Source organism: Peromyscus leucopus, chromosome 7, assembly GCF_004664715.2.
Source record: "Peromyscus leucopus breed LL Stock chromosome 7, UCI_PerLeu_2.1, whole genome shotgun sequence".
In the NCBI taxonomy this organism is placed as follows: domain Eukaryota; kingdom Metazoa; phylum Chordata; class Mammalia; order Rodentia; family Cricetidae; genus Peromyscus; species Peromyscus leucopus.
The window spans coordinates 75,353,666-75,374,533 of NC_051069.1; the positions used below are offsets into that span (position 1 = coordinate 75,353,666).

The window sequence follows — 20,868 nt, forward strand, 5'->3', positions numbered from 1 at the left end:
GCCAAGACAGATACTTTGTTTTTCCTAAGATTCCAGCTTCTTGCTACCACTACTTCTACTCGGAACTTTAATGTTAAAACAACTAATGCTTACTTCCTCTGCATTTCCACTTACCCTCCACCTCTTAGATGCATTCATACCACAACTTCAAGGCTGTGAAATTTTATTCATAATCAAAAATCACTCTCTCTCTCTCTCTCTCTCTCTCTCTCTCTCTCTCTCTCTCTCTCTCTCTCTCTCTCTCCTTTAACCTCCAGATGGAGATGCTAATGATATGTATTAGAGTATTCAAGAGAAAAACAACCAGTGTGATGACTTCTGGATTTATACCCCTGATACTACCTCCTGGCCATAATTCTCAAGTGGAACCTAGCTGTCCCCTGCTACCTCTCCTCCCTAGTTATAGGGAACACGTCCCCTTCCTTAGATCTCTGAGAGTCAGCCTTGGTCTGGTTTCCTACCTTCTGTGAGACATTTTCATTGGTGTGCTAACTAATAGAGATGACCCTCAATGTATGACGGATATACTATGGATCTTCTTTTTTTAAGATGGTGCAAAAGCAATATTCATTCAGGGGAAACTTCTGTCAGGCTAGTGATATGTGTTATAACACTTTTGTGTGGCTGGGAGGCCATGGGAGGCTGCAGCTCCCTGCCAAGTTCACAAGGTGATAGGAATCAGCTGATATCCCATTATGTGCTATGTTGCTAAGAAGGTTAGGAGCATTAAATTCATTTTTTTTTAACTTAGAAAAATGTTATGGTACAATGGTTGGTTGGCATGTAACACCATCACGGGTCAAGAAGTACCTGTGTTTTAAAACTTTATCCTGGGGTCTGAAGAGATGATCAACAATTAAGAGCACTGGTTGCTCTTCCAGAGAACCTGGGATTCCCTGAGATTCCCAGCACCCACACAGTGGCTCACAAACATCTGTAACTCTAGTCCCAGGGGATCTAATGCCCTCTTCTGTCCTCCATAGATACTGCATGCACATAGTTCAAAAACATAGAATTGGACGAAAACTCACACAGATTAATAGAAATAAAATAAAATACCTTGATTATGAATTACTTTTAGACTTAGAGGAGAGTTGGGAAAGTAGTGGTATGTGTTCACATGCTCCTTGCTCACCTTCGCTTAATACTAACATCCATAAATACTAACATATTGCAAGACAATTAGCAAAATTAGGAAATTAATATGGGTACAATATCACTTAGTAAACTATAGATTATTTAAATTTCAGCCTTTTCCAGTACCAGTTTTCATCTTCAACCCTTTTTGGAGCTTATCATGTATTCTGTCATATATGGAGCCAATTATTTTTTGTCTCACAAGATTTTGTCTACATGATTTATCATTGCAGCATTGTTTAGTACAGAACAAACACATGTCCAACAAGCAATCGCTGCATAAATAAAGTGTGGTACATCCATACAAGGGAATATTTATTCAGCAATAAAGGGATAAAATATTGGTAACATGGATGAAACTTGAAAACAAGCTAAATAAAAAAAAGCCTCTCACAAAACACCCACTGTCACCATTTAAAACACCCAGACAACTCTCTACTTCAATTTGTATGTCACCTTTGGCCCAGTTGTTCAGTAAGATAATTTGTAAAATATCTAAGTCCTGAGGTTTCTTTTTTTAAAATCTTCTTGGTAAACTGTGGCTTTTACCGTTAAAGGATGCTCCGCTCCCTTCTTTGTAGTGTTTAATGCATGTGAGTTAATTTTGTCTTATTTTATATCAGGATGATATGACTTCTCTGTGTTTCACATGGCAGGCTGGTCCCTCACTGACTTTTAGTACTCCTTTCCTACGTAATCCCTGCACTCTCCCATTATGGCACATTCCACCAGAGAAGTATGTTTATTTCAATTAGTGGGTCGTCACTGACATGGCCATTACCCAAAGTCCACTTTTTTTTTTTTTTTTTTTGGTTTTTTTTTTTTGAGACAGGGTTTCTCTGTGTAGCTTTGCACCTTTTCTGGAACTCACTTGGTAGACCAGGCTGGCCTCGAACTCACAGAGATCCACCTGGCTCTGCCTCCCGAGTGCTGGGATTAAAGGCGTGCGCCACCGCCCGGCTAAAAGTCCACATTTTATATCAACATTCATTCTCAATACTGTACATACTGTGGGTTTAAAAAAATGTATAACATGCATCCACCATTACACTATCACACAGAGTAGTTTCAAGGGGAGTTAAGGTTTTTTGGAAGACTGTCTCTGTCAATGATGCCTATCCTTTCAAACCAGTGGTTCTCAACCTTCCTAATGCTGCAACCCTTTAATACATACAGTTCCTTGTGTTGTGGTGACCCCCAATCATAAAATTATTTTTGTTGCTACTTCATAACTGTAATTCTGCTACTATTATGAATCGTAATGTAAATATCTGTGTTTTCCGATGGTCTTAGGCAACCCCAGTGAGAGGGTCATTGGACCCCCAAAGGGGTTGCCACCCACAGGTTGAGAACTACTATTTTAAACTGTCTAGCTAGTGCCTGCCTCTTTAAATGCTGGACCTCTCTAGCTCCCTAAATGATGTGATTTTAAAATTCCTTCCTTGGATTCCTGACTTCTCATCTGCTTAGAAATTTTCCTTGGGAAAATTAAAACATGGGACAAGATTTGAGCTTCCTGGTCTGTCTGGATCCTCCTCAGGCACCTCAGCAGCCTAGCTTTTTTTTTTTAACTGCCACAGTTGTCTTGGTCAGCCTTTGCTCTCCATGAAGCCTGGATGCAGAGCTGGCACAGAAGGGTGAGGAATCATGTGGTGGAATTTCTTGGGTGTTTGTAGTTTGGACATTAACTGCTGAGGTGCGGTTGGATGCCGGCTCTTCACAGTTGTTGGCTCTTGTCGATTTCAGGTGGGGGGCTGATTGCAGCATGCCTGCCACCATCAAGCGTGCATGTGACACTTTTAGACTCTAGGGTGTCACAGAGGAAGTAGGGGGAGAGAAACATGAATGTTCAGTTTAAAACACACACACACACACACACACAAAACAGCCCATTAAAGAAGCAAAAAAGGGCTCCAGGTGACTGTCACTGCCAATGTGATCACACAAGGAGGGGAACCTTTCATTGCGTGTCCCCTTCAAATTCAGCTGCAATGCTTTGATTCTTTTGCTTGTGAGTTGAAGGACACAGAACGGTTCACCACGTTGACAGAAGTAGCATCTTAGAGTGCAGCTGTCTGGGTCAGTGTTCTCAACGGTCCTGACACTGTGACCCTTTAATACAGTTCCTCATGTTGTGTCGACCTCCAACCATAAGATTATTTCATTGCTACTTCATAACTGTAATTTGGCTACTCTTTGAATCGTAAGGTATGCAGGATATCTGATATGTGACACCTCCCACATTGACAGCCACTGGTCTAGGGCTTTAGCAGCATGAATGATAGTGATAGCCACCTGACCAAAAGCCTTTGTATCAGAGTAAGCTTAGTTTAGGTAGATTTGACATAGTACTTGATGTGTGCAAAGTAGAAAGTTAGGTTTCATGTGGCATCACTAGGTTAAAAAAAAACTGAAGGAAAAACAGAATACCTAGCAAATGGGGAGGAAGCTCTAAAAGTCAAGTAAAAACAGAGCCACAACCCACATACCTCTAGAGAGCACTATGTAATTTGTGACTGGACCCACCGGCAAAAATTACTGGTTTACTTGTATCATAAGCCATGTCACCTCATTTCTCTACCATCCACCCATCATCTTGGACATATCTACCCTGAAGATATGTCCAAGTCATATCGGACTGAAGACCGAGTTATGGTAGAGTACCTTAGACGTGGCTACACATTACCTTTACTATTCTCTAATCACTCACACAGACAGGGAGGGCAGCTGTTACATATGCATGAAAGTCAAGGTTGACTCATACAGTCACAAAGATGACACTAAAGTTACAGCCTTGAATTCTTCAAATACAAGGTGATGACAGATGAAATGGAACATGAGAGAATTCCAAGTCACAGTTACATTTAAAACCGCTAAGTATCGCCATGGACTAGACAGGAAGTGAGTGGCGGAGTAGGGCAGAGATGAAGACATGGGCCTGTCAGTGGGGCTGTGTCAAGGATAGACTCTGGGACATGTAAAAATGACAGACCCAAAACCGATTCTCTTCTAAGATTGCCAGAAACTGCTGCTGACAGCTCCTGGGGATTATGACTCATATGGGACCCCTACACCCAGAGAACTGGAAAGACACAGAATCAAGCTTCTGGCCAATATGCCTGGTAATTCAATAAATGATCCACAGGAACCCAAGCATCACCACAGGCATGTACCATGATGGACTTTTTGCTGGAAGAAAGGCTGGAGGGGTGGGTTACAAAGCAGCTGTAAATCTGGGCCATGCTGATGGCAGGGGCAGAGCGGGGGAGCAAACAAAATGAGGTGAGCCTGCAACCCCAAATTCCAAAACATGTGGAGAAATTCAATCCTAAGTTAGCCCCCAAATCATCGAGAAGAAGGCTAATTAACCAGACAAAAAAAACTATTAAAAAAAGAGCAAGCTAGAAATATTTTAAAGCAAACATATTTAATGTCCTCAGAAAGGTCACTAAAGTATAGTATGTTGGGAATGAATTGAGACAACACTTAATAGTGGGGTTGAAAAACAATGAGTGAACTGTATTATCTAGTACTGAGGAAGTTGTCAAGAGAAATAACTATGTGTGTGTGCATGTAAATTACAAATCATATGCACACAAAACAATAAAGAAGAATAATTTGAAAAGACTACTATATGGTAATTGAATGCACCAAGAAAATGAGAGGAAGCTGATCATGGGAAGATGCAATCACGGGCATTTTTCAGAACTGATTTAAAGACCGAAGTCTTCCAAGGAACTCAGACTTAGAGAACTAAGGAACAGAAACCCATACTTACATCACTCAAATTATAGTACTCCTAGCAGCAGATGACATCCTAGAGACCAGCAGGAATAGACAGATAATTTGTCATCAGAGGAACAGCAAGTAGTCTTACAGCAGCTGTCTTATCAAAAAATTAGATGGCAGAAGGCAACTCGTGATAGGTCTTAACATGAAGAGGGTACAGGACCTACACCCCAGGTAGTCATCATTTGGAGCTGAACAAGGCGAAAACATTTATGACCTACAAAGATCTATAGTTTATCATTCACAGACTGTCAGTAAATGAACTTCAAATGATATGGGATGCAAATAAAACCTAAACAAAACACAAAATCAGGATGCCAGATGACTGGTATATATGAGGTATATATCAAAATATTTAAAATTAATGAGTGTGCCTTCGAGAGAAAGAGACAACATCATCGATGGCAGGAATGGGAGCTGTGGAGCAAGAACACAGACTGTGCCTACTGGGCAACTGAAAAACTGTAAGGTCTTGTCCTGGTGAAGTATGTAAAGATGCTGAACAAGTCCATCTTTGCTAGAAAAGTTTGCATTTTATGTGTAAGAAAGCTGCAAGCTATCGCTTCCATTCCAGCATAGTTTTTAAATAGGAAAAAAAAAAACCCAAAAACTTTTCCAACCAATGTTTAAGAAGAGAAAGAAGAGTAAAATTTAATAACCCAAACCACATACATACTACCTCATACTTCCCAACAGTGGGCACCAAAATTCTAACTATTTTGCTAATCACAGAAATTGTGATCAGATAATCCCAATAATCACATCTTCTGTTTTCTATGCTCTGATTTTTGCTACAATCCTTACTGTATTTGAGGACTCCATAAGAAGTTGCTGATGCTTCAGAAAGACAGTGTCCCAAGTGTTTACTGCCTTCACAAATGGCTTTCAAGTTTGTCAAATGAGAAGGAAATAGAATCATTTACTAGCAGCAAAGAGCCAGAAACACTAGGACTGGACAAATGTAATTTTTTTTTCATAAGAAATGCTTTTAACTCCAGAGTGATTAAGAAAAAAAAAAAAGGCCCAAGCTCCTGAAAGGACCATCTCAGCGGCATTTTAATCTGCACTCTGTGGTCACAGCTTCTGACTGTATGGTGACAGCCCTTGCCTCCCACAGATCTGCCTGCCACACTGGCTTGAACCGTGGACAGCTAACTGCGGTGCTAACGGCATAAAGCCCCTGGATGATGCTGCAGAGATAACTTCCCTGCTGCTCACACAGCATCACTCCTCTGTGATGGTCACTCCAGACATGGAACCTCCAAAGGAACAGTTGATCTCTAGGTCAGGCAAAGCCTATGGCAGTCACAACTCTGTCATGGATAGAACGCCTGGAATTCAGAACCAGTGGCGTTTTGAGCTAGAAGAACAAGAGCAAGGGGACACAGACAAGGCAGCGACACCTCCAAGACCAGAACCCAGGCCAGCTCCCATCTCCCCTCCAGTGCTTCCCCCACTGGGCTAGGAGGATGTCTACTGGGGCGAGGGGCAAGAGGACAACGTGATCACTCACAAACCCTGCAGCCTCGGGCCTCAGAGCATTTTCTAAATCTGCTGGCTTTGCTGAAGCAATTAGTCATCACCAGGAGGGCTCATGGGAGGTTCTCAATTGAGGTAGAACAGGTTCACCTTCCCATCAATCATCCCCTTCAAGGCTGGCGTCCTTCCCAGGCTGTTTCCCCCTCTAGCCAGAAAAGCTCCTGAGAATACATAGCAGCTCCTTCCATGAGCAAAGTGAGCTCAGTCAGTTCAATGTTGAGACTGTGTCGTTTCTAAAGGCAGCAATATGTCATCAGCATTTTTTCCTAGGAAGAAAGGACCATCCCCAGGAAGCCCTTGGTGAGCATGGCCAGCCCAGGCTTGGGGGCAGAGTGAGGCCTCTGGTAGTAGCTCCAACCAGGGGAAGAGACTCACATGAAGAAAATTGCTTTAGAGTAACAACACTTAGAAATAAATAAAACACAAAAACTACTAGGAAATTCATAAGTCATGTGTATGTTTCAGTGTGGACCAGGATCTGGAGTCAAAAGAAAACCGTGAAACCCCATATGGATGAAGCCAAAGAGAAAACGGACATTAAGAAGGAGAGAGATCCAGGGCTCCCCCTGCTTTGCTCTAATAGGCCGTCCATTTGAGAAGGGTTCTTTGCTGCTTCCATTTCACTGTGTACCCTGAGTCTCACAGCCTAGAAGAATCACGGGGGGACAATACCCTCACCTCATCATCTGGGGGAATGGGTCTTATGGCGCCAGTTCTGTTCTTTGAAAGTGTGTGCTGGAACCCTGCACACAAACACACATACACACACGGAACAACTATGCGATCTTGTTTTATCTGTACTTTAAACACTTCCAAGGTGTTCAGAAGAAATAAGACCTAGTCCCTTTATAAAAAGGAGAGTCACGGTATGCAGCTGCGGTGAACAACTCAGAAACAGCTGAGAACAGACAAAATGACTCCACGTGCCTCTCCTTTGAAAAGGAACTTTCAAATAGACTTTACCTCTTCCCTCCACAGACAACGAAACAGGGACCCACAGGTCACCTGATTGGAACCCTGCCACAAGTCAGTGGGTGGCAGGCAGAGCCACAACTACACCTTGGGAGTCCTCCACTGGTGCAAGGGCCTGCTGGCCAGCTCAGCTTTGCTGGGACGAGAGAAGGGGACACAGGCCACACATCCCCAAGAGAGAGGGGAAGCCCAGAGGCAAGATGGTGGGTCTGCTGGGTGGTCACAGAGAGCGTGGAAAGGTGCGTTGGAGTAAGGAGCGCCTGCATCCTAGAGCACACTTGAGAGCGGAAGGAGAAAGAGTTAAAGACAAACCCTGATGGAAAACTATAACCCTCGATGATGATTCCACAGTCAGAGACTGTGTGAGGTACAGGCTAATAAGAAACGAGCAGAAAAACAATTAAGCCCTGTGACCTAGTGACAAGGTGTTTGTCAACATAATGAATTTCCCTCCTCTCACTTCCTATTTTAGCAGGGCAGATTCTAGCACCATGTAAGTGTTTCCTGTAACTTGGTTTAGGAGGAACACGTTGGATACTAGCTGGAGTGCAGAAGACTAGGCCTAGTCCACTCCTGTTACTGAGTCCATTTCTCAGCTTCCACTCAGAAACCTGAAAGCCAAGTAAGCTTCCCAAGTATGGTAACATACAAGAAACAATGCTATCTGCAATCATGCCATCGCCCATTCTCTCTCTAATCTTCCCTATTCCCATGTCACAGGGACTGCTGTTAAGATACATAACGAATGCCCCCAGGAAACAAAGGTGCTTGGAACCCATCCCACTTCAATTTCAGGCCTCCACTTCCCACCGTACCATGAGGACCAGGTAGACTTAAGTGCGGTAGACAACAGATGACTAGATATTTTTAAGCTAAAAGTGAAAATTAGCACTGTTTGCTAATGAGGAAAAATCATACTTTTAATCCTGAGTATGTATTTCTTTGAGAACCAACTTATTAAAATAATCCAGTAGGGGTTGGGGAGAAGACTCAGTAAGAGCACCTGCTGTGGAAACATGAGGACCTGAATTCAAATTCTCAGCACCATGAAAAAAGTGGGGTATAGCTCCACATGCAGATAACCCCAGCACTGGGGGACTGAGAAAGGTGGATCTGGAAGCTCACTGGCTAATCAGCCTAGCTGAAACGGTGAGCTTCAGGCTCAACAAGAGACTCTGTCTTAAGAGAGCATGACAAAGGACAACAGAGATGATATTCCTTGTTTTTCCCTGGTCTCTGCATAGGCGCGTGTACGCACGCATGCACGCGTGTGCGCGAACTTAGTGCATGAATCACACACATTCCCCAAACAAACAAGACAACAAGCAGGAGTCATGCGTATGAACTCAGTGAGCTCTGTCTGCTTCATTCTTGCTTCCCTCAGTCGGCAGGCAGAGCACCCCCAATTCCACCAGATCTACCCATCAAAGCTACACAAGGCCACGGCACTCCAGCTTTCTCTGCAACCCGGGCTGCTGATTAGAGGTAGAGATGTCTTTAGGAATGGGAGATGTGGGAGCATCTGAGAGGTAAGGCAGCCAGCTGCGGAGCGATGGTCAACTGCATAAGCTGGCTGCCCACCTACTCCTCAGGCCTTCTGCCTAGCCTTGCACACTGGAGTACAAAACCGTCCACTAGAAAGGAGGCAGAGGAAGAGGCAGTTCAGACAAGAGTGCTGTATTTAGCTCAACACCTGTTCATTTCCCCACAGTGCAGAAAACTTGATAGGGCAGAAAGAAGGACGATATCAAATCTTTTCACACTCAAACTGCTGAAATCATTACTCAGAAATTTATTGTGAGGAGAAAGATTTCAGAAAACAGAAGGGAGAAATGATATCATAATCTCAGGGGGAAAAAAGAAATAATAAAAAGAAAGAAGAGAAAATTCTGTCGATGTGTTGAGGAGCACCAAGTCCTGATTATCTGACTTGGAGGGTGAATGAAAGCTTAGGGAAGAATGAAGGTGAGCGCATCTGGAGACCCGAGGGGCCAAACTCCTCTCTCAGGCCCTCATGCACACATGGGTCTGGACCTCAGCGATAATGTGAGCGCGTGCCCATCTTTCTCGGCCCAGGTCTGCCTGCCTCCTGACCTCACCCACAGCAGCCCTTGGTAGAGGCGGGGAGGGGGTTGCCCCCTGCACTCTCACCTTTCCAAGGTCCTTTAAACAGTCTCCCAGAAGATCACCTTCATGCCAGAAATAAGCAGAGGAAAGTGCTGAAAAACGACACTGAGCTCAGCATCTTCAATAAGGCTCATTTATACAATAAATATAAATTTCTGTGTGAGAATACATTGAAAACGTAAAGAAGAATAAAATGGCATCACTTTTTTCTCTAGTAGTTTTAATTTTCTTGAGTTTTTTTTCTGTGTTTTCCCTTTTTTCTATTATGAAAAAAAATGATCACTTTATAATCAGGGGAAAATGGCACTTTACAAATAACAATGGCAGGCTGGGGAGATGGCTCAGTGCGTAAGAGTGAATGCCGCACAAGCAGAAAAACATAGCTTCAAATCCTCAGCATCTTGTCAAATGTTGAGTGTGCCTGTGCCTAGAACCCCAGCCTTATGGCGAAGCAGTGATCCCAGAGGACGCTGGGGCTTGCTGGCTGCCAGCCCAGCTCCAGGTTCAGTGAGAGACCCTGCCTCAAGGGAGTAAGACGAGAGTGATATCGCAGGACAACTGATGTTCTCCCTTGGCTCCATATGCACGTGTGCACAGACCATACACAGAGCCCTCCCCTCCAACACCCACAGACACTCACACGCTCACAGTACACAACAATAATGGCTAAAATTTACCCACAATTGAGTAAGGCAAGTAACAATGAATGAGGCCATCTGTGGAGCACAACGTATGAATGTAGACAGGAAAAAGGGTGTAGAGATTAAAACTTCACTTCCTCTTTAGCCCACTGCTACTGTTTATCTGCAAAATCCCCAGGCTTCTGCCTACATAGCACTAGGGTACTATTTTTTTTTTTTTATTTTTGTTTAAGTTCTTAAGCTTAAACTTCACTGCTCACCGCCTTGCCTTTTTAGCCACTGACGGCAATACAGGCAAACTAATGAAACCAATTTAGATGATTCTTTGTATAAATATTAATGGGGGCAAAAAGGTAGCTGGGTGTGAGGATTATTGTAAAAGGATTAATTTCTGAGTAACTGTGGTGAAATTGTGGTTTTTCCATTATGAAAATGATGGACTTTAAATGTCAGTAGACTCTTAACTTTAAAACTCACCTGCACGAAGTCTTCTATTCTATACTAGCTTGGGGGGTTGTGTCCTCAAATCAAAATACTTCAGCTGCCGATTAGATGGTCATGCCTGGACATGCCTGATCTCATCTTAAAATGCTTCAACTACATCACCTTCACTGAGGTAAGGAAATATCCTTGACCAACCTTAATTAATCATCCAGGGATATGAGAAAAAGCCTTTTGTTTCTTCATGTCTACATAGTTTCCCCATATTAGTAAACTACACAGCATACACATAAAACAAATTTGACACAGGGAAACATTCACTAGGACACAGAGTACTTGAGGATGGATGTCCCTCACCCTGCTCTGGTGTTAGAGGGTTGTGAGTCTCAGAAGGATATTAAGAAAGAATGTGTTGTTGCCAGATAGAAAATACCACATGTACAACATCCAGGACTGTTTGGCAATTGTTTCTTTGACGCAACTATCATAAGATGGAATAAATAACAGACAAAAGGTCTAGGTTCAATACTATCTCTGAATGTCAATATGTGTGTGTGTGAGTGTGTGTGTGTGTATGTATGTATGTATAAACCACATACATATACTTGCCCACATATTTTTTTCTTTACCTTTAAAGTAAGAGTTGTAAAGATTTTTTCAAAGGCTAATACTTGTGCAAACATTCTTAATTACAAAAAGGCAACAATCCACTTGGGGAAAAACAATTAGCTTCAGTTACAGGGCCTTATGACCCTTGGAAACTCCTTCCACATGGTCTGCATGGTCAAGAGCAGCCGGAGGCAGCTGGATAGAGATGCAGTTAGGTGCAGGAAAGAATAAAAGTGGCTTTCTCATATCATGGGCCAAGGCTGTATCTCTTAACCAAGCATAGGTGCCAGAGAAGAGCCCTCCTGAGCATTCTCAGAGGAGTTAAGGCATAAGTCAGGAGGGAGGCAGAGTTTGGCCAGATGGCTCAATCTTTTATCCCAACTTTTGCAGGTAAGACTGATACACTGTGTTTAAGGCAGATGAAACCCAACTAAGACAAAAATGGGAGCAGGTGACAGGAGAGATTTCAGAGTTCCTCAGGAACCTTCTGGGCCTTTGGTCAGTCTTGGTATGTACCGAGGAACACCAAATGCAGGTCTCTTTCCTGGGTACCACTTTGATTAAGGTGGTCTTGACAAGAAAGAAAACTGCACAGTCACTAATGGAATAAATGGCATCTTCATGACAACCAGTAATTGCAACCGCACAAATGAGCACAAGCCTGTAAAAATGTGCAGAGGCTCCTCTGCCACAGCCATCAAAACCTTTCAAGACAGCACACAAATGACTCTAGAAAAAAGGATCCCTGATACCAAGTGCCTAGGGGAAATAATATTTCTTAAAATCCTCAACTAACCAGGTGACACTGAAGCACATGAAAGGTCTTAAACAATCTTTCTGTTTAAAAACATACGTGTATCACTAAACCTTACCAGAGGCAACATTATCTAGTGGTTAAGAGTGGGGAGTCGCAGAGCAAGGCTTGCACTTTGTGTGCCTCTATTACTATGTCAGTGGGCCGGTCAAGGTCATCTCTCTGGCTCAGCTTCCGCCTTATGAAGCAGGAGTAACAATATGCCCTCCAAACAGTGCTGCTTTGAAACTGAAATGACCTAATGAATGCAAACCATTGAAACAGCACCTAGATATACTAGTATTACATGATTGATGTCAAATTATATTTATAAGACCTAGTAATATCTAGTAAAATCTATTTCTCAATGGAATGCAAAAATAGGAAATCCCTCTTGTTTGGGGATATAGTTCGGTTGGTAAAGTGATTGCCACATAATCCTGAGGATCCGAGTCTGATCTCCAGAACCCACATGAAAAAGCTGGGCATGGAGGTGTGTGCTTGTACTTTCAGACCTGGGAGGCAGCACACAGAGAACCTCTGGTGCTCACTCGCCATTCAGCCTATTTGTTGGGCTCCAAGTCAATAAGAGACTCTATCCTTTTTGTTTGTTTGTTTGAGACAAGTTTTCTCTGTGTAATAGTCCTGGCTGTCCTGGAACTAGCTCTGTAGACTAGGCTGGCCTCAAACTCACAGAGATCTGCCTGCCTCTGCCTTGCTTGGGATTAAAGGTGTGCCCAACACAACTGGCCCCTAACCAGCTCCTTCTGCAGACTGAACTCTTCATGTTTTCCTCATTTGAACAAAGCTCTAGGCTGTAATTTCAATGCAGATGTCCATCGGTACTCAGCCTGGTTGACAAACCTCAAACTTGAATCTAATGCTGAGTCCAGTTCTAAGCAAGCAGAGAATAGAATGTTGTTTCTACCTTGAATATATACTACTCATGCTCTGCTTCCCTCTAGCCTGGTCTTGATTTCTAGAATATCCTATGCCCATGACAACTTGCATGTTACTTGTGCATCTATCCACCCATCCAGTATGTTTTAACTGCTTTGTACATCCAGGCTCTGTTTTGCTGATACAAAACTGAACAAAACACATATTCCCCTTGTTTTAATTACTTGCCTCATCACTATGACAAAATACCCAATAGAAATGATAATCATAAGGAAAGATTTACCTTGGCTCACAGTGAGAAGACTCAGTCCATCAGAGTTGAGAAGGCATGGGTGGGCTCAGGTCAGCGGGAGAGTGTAGTAGCAAGCTGTTCACAGCTCAGCAGATAGGAAGTAGAGAATGCAAGCTACAACCAGGGGCAGGCATAGCCTTCAAAGGCCCACTGTTGCTAAGCCAGTTCCTCTTAAAAGGCTCTAAAACAGCCAGGCAGTGGGTGGTGGCACACGCCTTTAATCCCAGCACTTGGGAGGCAGAGCCAGGTGGATCTTTGTGAGTTCGAGGCCAGCCTGGTCTACAGAGCGAGATCCAGGACAGGTGCAAAGCTACACAGAGAAACCCTGTCTTGAAAAACCAAAAAAAAAAAAAAAAAAAAAGGCTCCAAAACAGCATCACAAGCTAGACACCTAATGTTAAAGTCATGAGCCTCTAAGGCTGTTTTAAATTCAAACCATAACAACCCCTGCTCTCACTCAGCACACATTTTAGTAGAGGAAGAAGTCAAATGAATACAATCATTTCACAGGGCAGCGTGGTTAAAAAATAATGGTGATGAGGAGAAGGGAACTCATGGAGGGAGTCAGGTTAAGCTCTTGTGGGAGGGGACACATGAGCTGAGACCAGAGAAAGCCAGAGAGAACTAGCCATGTTAAAAGACCTGGCACAGAGTACTCTCCTAATAGCAGAAAAAAACAACCAGTACACTGATGCTGTGGCCAGAACCAGCTTGTTGTAACAGCTTGTGTCCCTTTTTATCAACAGGAAGCCATGAGAGAATTCTAAGTAGGGAGTGGTTACGCCCATCCTCTTCTTGGGTCCTCCATAATAACTAAAGTACAGTGGTTCTCAGTGCCTTCTGTTTGCGGATAATCACGCTGGGGAGAGCAAAGGGCTGTCACAGAGCAGAGGCGAAGCTGGAATTGTGACACTTCCACCGAAAGAGGAGAGAGAATTCAGCTCAGCTCACCGTCACTACCTCAGCCCGGGAGGTAAGAGAACTAGAAGGTAAGGACAGGCGTCATAACCAGTGCCGCTCTACTTTACAGCTCCTGCTAAAACAGCTCTTAGAGAGGATGTATGGGAAAGTGGATTTCCAATTAAAACCAATCTCAAATGCAGGTAGAACTGGTGGCTCTTCTCTCAGTTATCAGAAACGACTATGTAGGTGTTACACAGATGAAATGGAGAACATTTCTCTCCAGCACCACCGGAGACGTCCCTGTTTCCTCTGACGCTTCATGTGGAGTGAAGGCCTGCTGAAAAGAGCCATTCCCAGAATGCCCCTGGTAAGAATACATCATCCATCCTTCCTGTGGCAAGGACGGGAATGAGACTTGGGGAGACACTGTCCGTAAGATTCTGCCACATTTGTCTTGTTCTGTGACGGTCACTCTGCAAAGGAGAGGAACCAGAAGTAGCGTGGCCACGGCAGGGACCCGGCCACTGAGGATCTGACAACTCTGGGGGATGCTGAGAGCATACTAATGCCACTGGTGGCAGGATGCCCTTCCCTACATCTGTCTTTACAGGATGCTGAGATGTCCCCCTTAAAGGGTGAAAGTAGAGAAAGTACCCATTTCCTCTCTCATCTTCTATTTAGATGACTCCAGTACCTCTAAGGTCCTTAATACCTCAGGTTATTCTCAGTTTACATCATACACAAAAGACTGTCCTATCCCCCGCCCCCAACATGCCATAAAATCCACAAGTGGGGACCCTCACCTGATGTAAACACCTCAAACGGTACATAAGAGAGAAAAGAGAATAAAGTATAAATGCTCCTCCCCTGAAATCATGGCTACCAAGTTTTTTATACCTCTCTCCATAAAAGGATGTGCTCATATATAAATGTTTGTATCATTCATTACACGGACTGATTACAGAATTTCAAATCACTTCTGGGTCAATGTGGGATACAAATAAAAGTTTTTATAGTACCGCAAAAACGGAAGAGTGTGTGTGGACACCCTGGTAGATACACCCCACCTCTGTCTACAGCCATGCCACTCACAGCCCCTCAGCCAGCACCTAGTCAAGTCGGGGGTTGGGGGAGGACAGCTTTAGTCTGGTCTTCAGCAGGCCTGAGGCCTTCTGGCTCAGTTTCCCTCCTGCAGAAGAGGGTATGCTTTAAAGCCCCTCTGGGAGTCTAGGACTGGAGTCAGCTAACATCAGAAACACAGGCACGCAGAAGCCAGAGTCTAAAACTTTGTCAGCACCCAAGGTTCAGACAAAGAAAGCAAATCACAGAGATGACTGATAGAAGAGATTCCCAAGAGAACATGGATTAAATCACACCAGAACAGCTGGTTTTGACCCATTTCCTGATTCTTTTCCACGTCCTGTTTTGCCATGTAACCAAGGAGCACTGTCACATTTATGGATCTTGACACTGTCCTAGGACCATCAGTGATCCCCCTTCACAAGAATAGCCAACTCTACCCGCACTCACTTCTTGGCACTGTGTGCCTCTCCCACCAGGGCTTAAGAGTACTTTTTCTATCATCAAACGCCAGAGAGATACACTCAGTTTTACTCGGTAGCTTTAGGTGACAACATAAGCCATTACCTAATTCTCCTTGGCCACCTCATGCGACAATTTGCTGGCTGCTGAGGAAGGAGTATTCCTGTTGTTCAGTCTACATGAGCAGCAGGGAATTATATAAGGGGGGGGGAAGAAGGGTTGGGGGGGGCTCAGGAGAGAGAACAACGGTGCTGAGAACATGGGTTCTCCATCCCTATGGAACACTCGGTCAGCATCTGACTTTAAGCTTAGAGCAATGCCCCTAAAAATGACTTGATGTTTTTGTTCTAAATCAAAGTCGAGAGAAAGGAAGTGGCATTCACAGGCCTCATGGCCAGATCTTCCTGCCATTTCTCTTGAGGAAGGGAAGATGGAGGTTGTAAGGGAGGTTGGCCCCCGAGGAGTTGGTACAGGACACACCCAGATGTCACATTTATCTCCTGGAGGGGCAAAGAGGGTGGGGGCTGAGCAAGCAGCAGCAACAGCAGCAGGAGCAAGCAGGTGTTTTCGCAGGAGTGGGTTTTCAAGGAGGAACAGGAGGGAATCTGTGTTAGAGTGAGTTGGTAAATCCTGATTGGACATGTTAGTCAAATAATGAGTTTTGATTGTTGGATCTTGGTGTTTTGTCTCAGGAATGAGTCAGTGGACAAATAAGGAAATAGACCTTGGGGGCCAGCTTTAGGAAGGGAATCTAACAGTTTTTAGCAAGGAGGGGTAAACAGGGAAGGACAACACCTGTCAGCACTATGGTTGTCAAGCGCAGGACTCTTAAAGAAGCCTTCCGAGGTTAGGGTAAGACCTGGAGTTAGAGAGTTACGGGTTCTGCCAAAGCTCAAGAGTCCCTGAATTCCGAGGCTGCATGTGTTCACTTACTGAAGAGAACATTGCAGTACATGCATTGTGCTACTTATTATCGTCATTTGAAACTGTGGCTCTTCATGGTTGATCTCCTGTGAATGACAGGATCCTTGAAAAACATCTTAGTTAAGGAGCTCTTCCTTACCTGGAAGGAATTCATTTGGCGGAGGGACAGAGGCAGTGAAGCGTTGCTCCTGGACAGGATCAACAGCAGCTCCAGGCAGGTGTCAGAGGGCAGAGTTAAAGGGTGGACGCTGATGTCACTTTCCCATGTGCTGGCGAGCCTGAAACACACAGACCTGTTAACTTTCATAAATGCATGGTCAGAAGTACTTTAAAAATATACGACATAGAGGAAAACTCGTGTGTGTGTGTGTGTGTGTGTGTGTGTGTGTGTGTGTGTGTGTGTGTAGAATATATAAAAGGTAGAAATAAAAATAGGAAGAAAATTCACAAGGTAGGGCATGGTGGATAAAGGTGGTTACTGCCAAGCCTGAGGACTTGGGAAAGATCCCCAGGACTCACATGGTGAAAAAAAAAGAACTGACTCCTACAGGTCATCCTGTGACCTCCAGTGTGTGCTGTGGCATGTACACACACACACACACACACACACACACACACACTACAAAACAAAACAACACAGAATGAACTTTTGTATTCACAAGGTAAATGTCCAAGACATTTTTATGCTGTTGCTGGCATAAAGGAGACAGGTTACTCATTTGTCAGGTAATCACTTAACATTCAAAGTATAATAGTCATGGGACATGCAGGCTTATTTGAGTGAAACCTGCTGGGCGTGGTGGGGGCAGTTAATGGCTAACACATTAAATGTCTCCCATGTTTCACATGTTCCATTCACACAGAATGCCTTCATGACCCTTCAGCCACCTAAGCAAGAGCTGTCACCTCCATTTTATAGATGTGGAGACATTCTGAGTGGAGAGGACCTTAGGAAATGTCTGGGTCGGTGACTGACTTTCAAACGTTTAAAGTGTTAGGATCTTTTTGTTCCAAAGTCTTGCTACAGGCCAGCTGTCAGGCAAATAAAAGCAAAGGTGCCGTTTGAAGAGCTTGAACGGGCGGGATGCTGCCCTTCATCCTTCAGAGGGGCCCTTGAAGAGGCTTTGTGCGATCTGTGGAGCCCATTTGAAAACTCTTTCATGTGAGAGAGCAGGAAACTGAGCCTGGACACTAGACAAGGAAAGAGGCCCTGTCTGGGATGAGGCAGATGTGGAGAGCGTGGTAAGGCTGCGTCTGGAATCCTGGCTTTCAAACTCCCCGTTTAATGAGAAAATCCAGGAGACGGTGCTGAGAAAACAGTGCAGTGACAGGCTAGGTCTAAACTTTTGCTTCTGCTTACTTGAGGATTCCCAGTGTGATGCCCACCACAGCACCTGGCCACCACTCTAAGTTTTAAAGAGAACCACATATAAAATATGCAATATGCATACATGTACTTTACAAACATATGCATTCTTTGGCATTTTTATGACCCTTAACCTCTGCAAATCTAGCTTTACACAAATCAGTGGCAACTGGTGGCAGTTAGGGGCGCACTGGTGGTGGAGACATGACGACGAACTTCAACATTGTGGAGGTGAGTCATGCTGAGGATTTAACGCTATCCCCAAGCATTTGTTCTGCTGATCCATTTCTGCGGTGGGTGGCCGAGTCTACTCTGCCAGCTGGATAGACTAGCACTCACTTTCCTATAGAAGACCCGGCTTCAGCAAGGATGCGTTTGAATGAATTCTCTGTGCTTCAAAGATTGGTATTTTATATCAATTGGTCTGCTAGTCTTTCTGCTTTTGCTCATATTACATTCCTGATATTTCTCTAAGCAGAAATAATGATGCTATCTTTTCAAAAAGTGGAACTTAGTTCTCATCCAGTGGCTCCAGGCTCACTTTCCACCCTTCTCTTCATGGCTTCCCCAAGCCACACAGTTTACTTCCTGTCCTATGCTGCACTGAACTATATACTCTGATCAGCAGAGGCAGCTTTTAGGTCTGGATAGTAGGTATTCCTTCCAGTGGACTGGAACTCCTCCTAAAAGATGTGCACAATATCATTTCCTTGGAGAGACCCTGTTTGTTCTTGCCCAATAACACATGCGTATCTACTATAGCACTCACCACTGCCCTACCAGTGTTCTTATTTAGACTGTGTTACCATTTCGTATCCTCCAGGGTTAGAATTAGATATGAATGGATTCTTTTTACTTTGCAGTCTTATTTGAAAATAAAGATTATTAAGCTGCCTCAAAGCTGCTTATTTTACACACACCCTCAGTTTTGCTTTTTTGGTTCTGGGGATCAAACTTAGGACCTGTGCACACTAACAAAGCCCACACTACATTCCCACTCCCATATTCAGTATCATTGCCTTTTAAGACAGAACAAAAATGCACCCCCCCCCACAACTGTATGTTTAAAAGCAATTTAAGCACTCAAAACAATTTAAGCACTCAGAATTTAAACTTTCAAACCTACCACCCCCAAATGGACTCACTGAAGCTATTTACATCCTGATATTTTTAAGTGTACAGTAAAAATATTTGTTTCAAACCTACATCTCATTAAACACCACATGATACATCCTTAGAATGTGAATGTCCCTTGGAGCTCTCCAGTGAGACCTAACATCTATCCCAGGCTGGTCATGGGCCTCAGGAAGGGTTTCTTGGCTGAAGTGAGCATTGCTGGAGTCTGCTGTACTTGGTAGGAGAGCACATTCAAGGCAGGTCCTCTTTCTCATCATTTTCCATTCCCTTTTTGGCAGTAATATTTTTGCAAGTAGAAGGGAAAACAATAAATATACAAATAAATATTTTAAGAGTCGTCTGGATTTATTATGGTTGTAAGATATTCTCTACAATGTGTGCTTAAATTTTATAAGCACAGATCTGAGGTTTCTTCCATCATTTATCCTGTGCCTAACACATCCAGAAAATGGGCCAGGCATACTGACTGTAGTTGTTGTCTCGTTTCCCAGGGGAGCCCTGAGCAGTAGGCACTGTTCATTCCAGCAGTCGGAAAGGTGCTATGATTGTAACCAGCGCCACATGGTGAGTGAAACTGGTGGGACCAGAGTCGTCAGCTTGGCTTGAATCCAAAGAATATGTTGTCCCCATCACTCGACATGGGTGCCTGAGGATGGTGTGTAGACTGTCATCCTCTCCATGCAGAAAGAAGCAGACCCTTGGCAACTGGATGTGCCGATGCCTGTCTCTCTATACATCAAGTTTTTAGCTTATAATGTATGGCACTCAGAATATTTTCACTCTTTTATAAAAAGTTATTTTTATCTTTCTCAAGATATTACTTTATTAATAAAGTATTCCAAAATTTGAATTAAAAAGGTAATAGGACACACACGAGAAAATATTCATATTAAATGAGAATATCTATATATCAGGTAAAAAAGATTAGGAAACAGTATAACACATCGATGGCTATTTTCCTTAGAGGGAAATAACTTTGTCATTTTGTTCTCCTTCACAACTTTTTATTTTGCCCAGAAACAAGTTACTTTCATGATGTTGCTGTCAATCCTGGTATAGACAAAGGCATGTTTCAATGCTGAGTAAAGGTTTCAACATTCTAACTGGCTGTGTTGTGAACCATCAAAAGGGGCATTCAAACAAAAATGAAGAGCTTTAGCACTGCCCTGTCATTCCCCAGCACATCATCCTAGCTAAGCACACTGTAGTAAGTTACATTTAGAAAACTAAATGAGGTTAGTACTTGACTCACGTACTGCGTTACAGCAATTCCTCATGTAATATGTTACAGCATCGCGGTTTCTATGGAAGGCCATTCTTACACTGATAGTGGCAAGAGTTACCAGGAAACCTAGTGATCCGTGTCTCTGTGATTACAAACATCTGCATGGTTTTAATCCGGCTCTCAAGACATCCTGTGATTCTGCAGTTTTCCTTACTAAAGCCCATTAAGGGAAGGCCTGTTGTCCTGACCCCAGAATCAGGAAACGATGGGAAAGAAACACAAGCATGACCCTTCCCAGCCAACCTCCACACTCTGTGCTCTACCATAGCAAGTATACTAGGTACTATTTAGTTGCTTCCATCCCCAAAGATTCCATCCCCAAGGTCAACATGCACTAACTTTCAGGTATCCTTAACCCCTCCCTTTAAGCAATTTGAATAAACTTTTTGTGCAATTAGACAAAGCAGCCAGACTTAAGATGGATCAGGTTTCTCATACTCAACCGGACCCAACAACTAGTCCTACAGCACA

General features: G+C 43.6%; 1 protein-coding gene across 1 annotated transcript in view; it reads right to left on the minus strand.

Annotated features, from left to right (window-relative positions):
- Ube3d (ubiquitin protein ligase E3D) overlaps positions 1-20,868 on the minus strand; it is a 150,620-nt gene that overhangs the window by 46,208 nt on the left and 83,544 nt on the right. Inside the window, exon 9 of the mRNA XM_028875500.2 lies at positions 16,749-16,887. Within this exon, the coding sequence (XP_028731333.1) occupies positions 16,749-16,887 (139 nt within the window). The remainder of the gene's footprint in view (positions 1-16,748; positions 16,888-20,868) is intronic.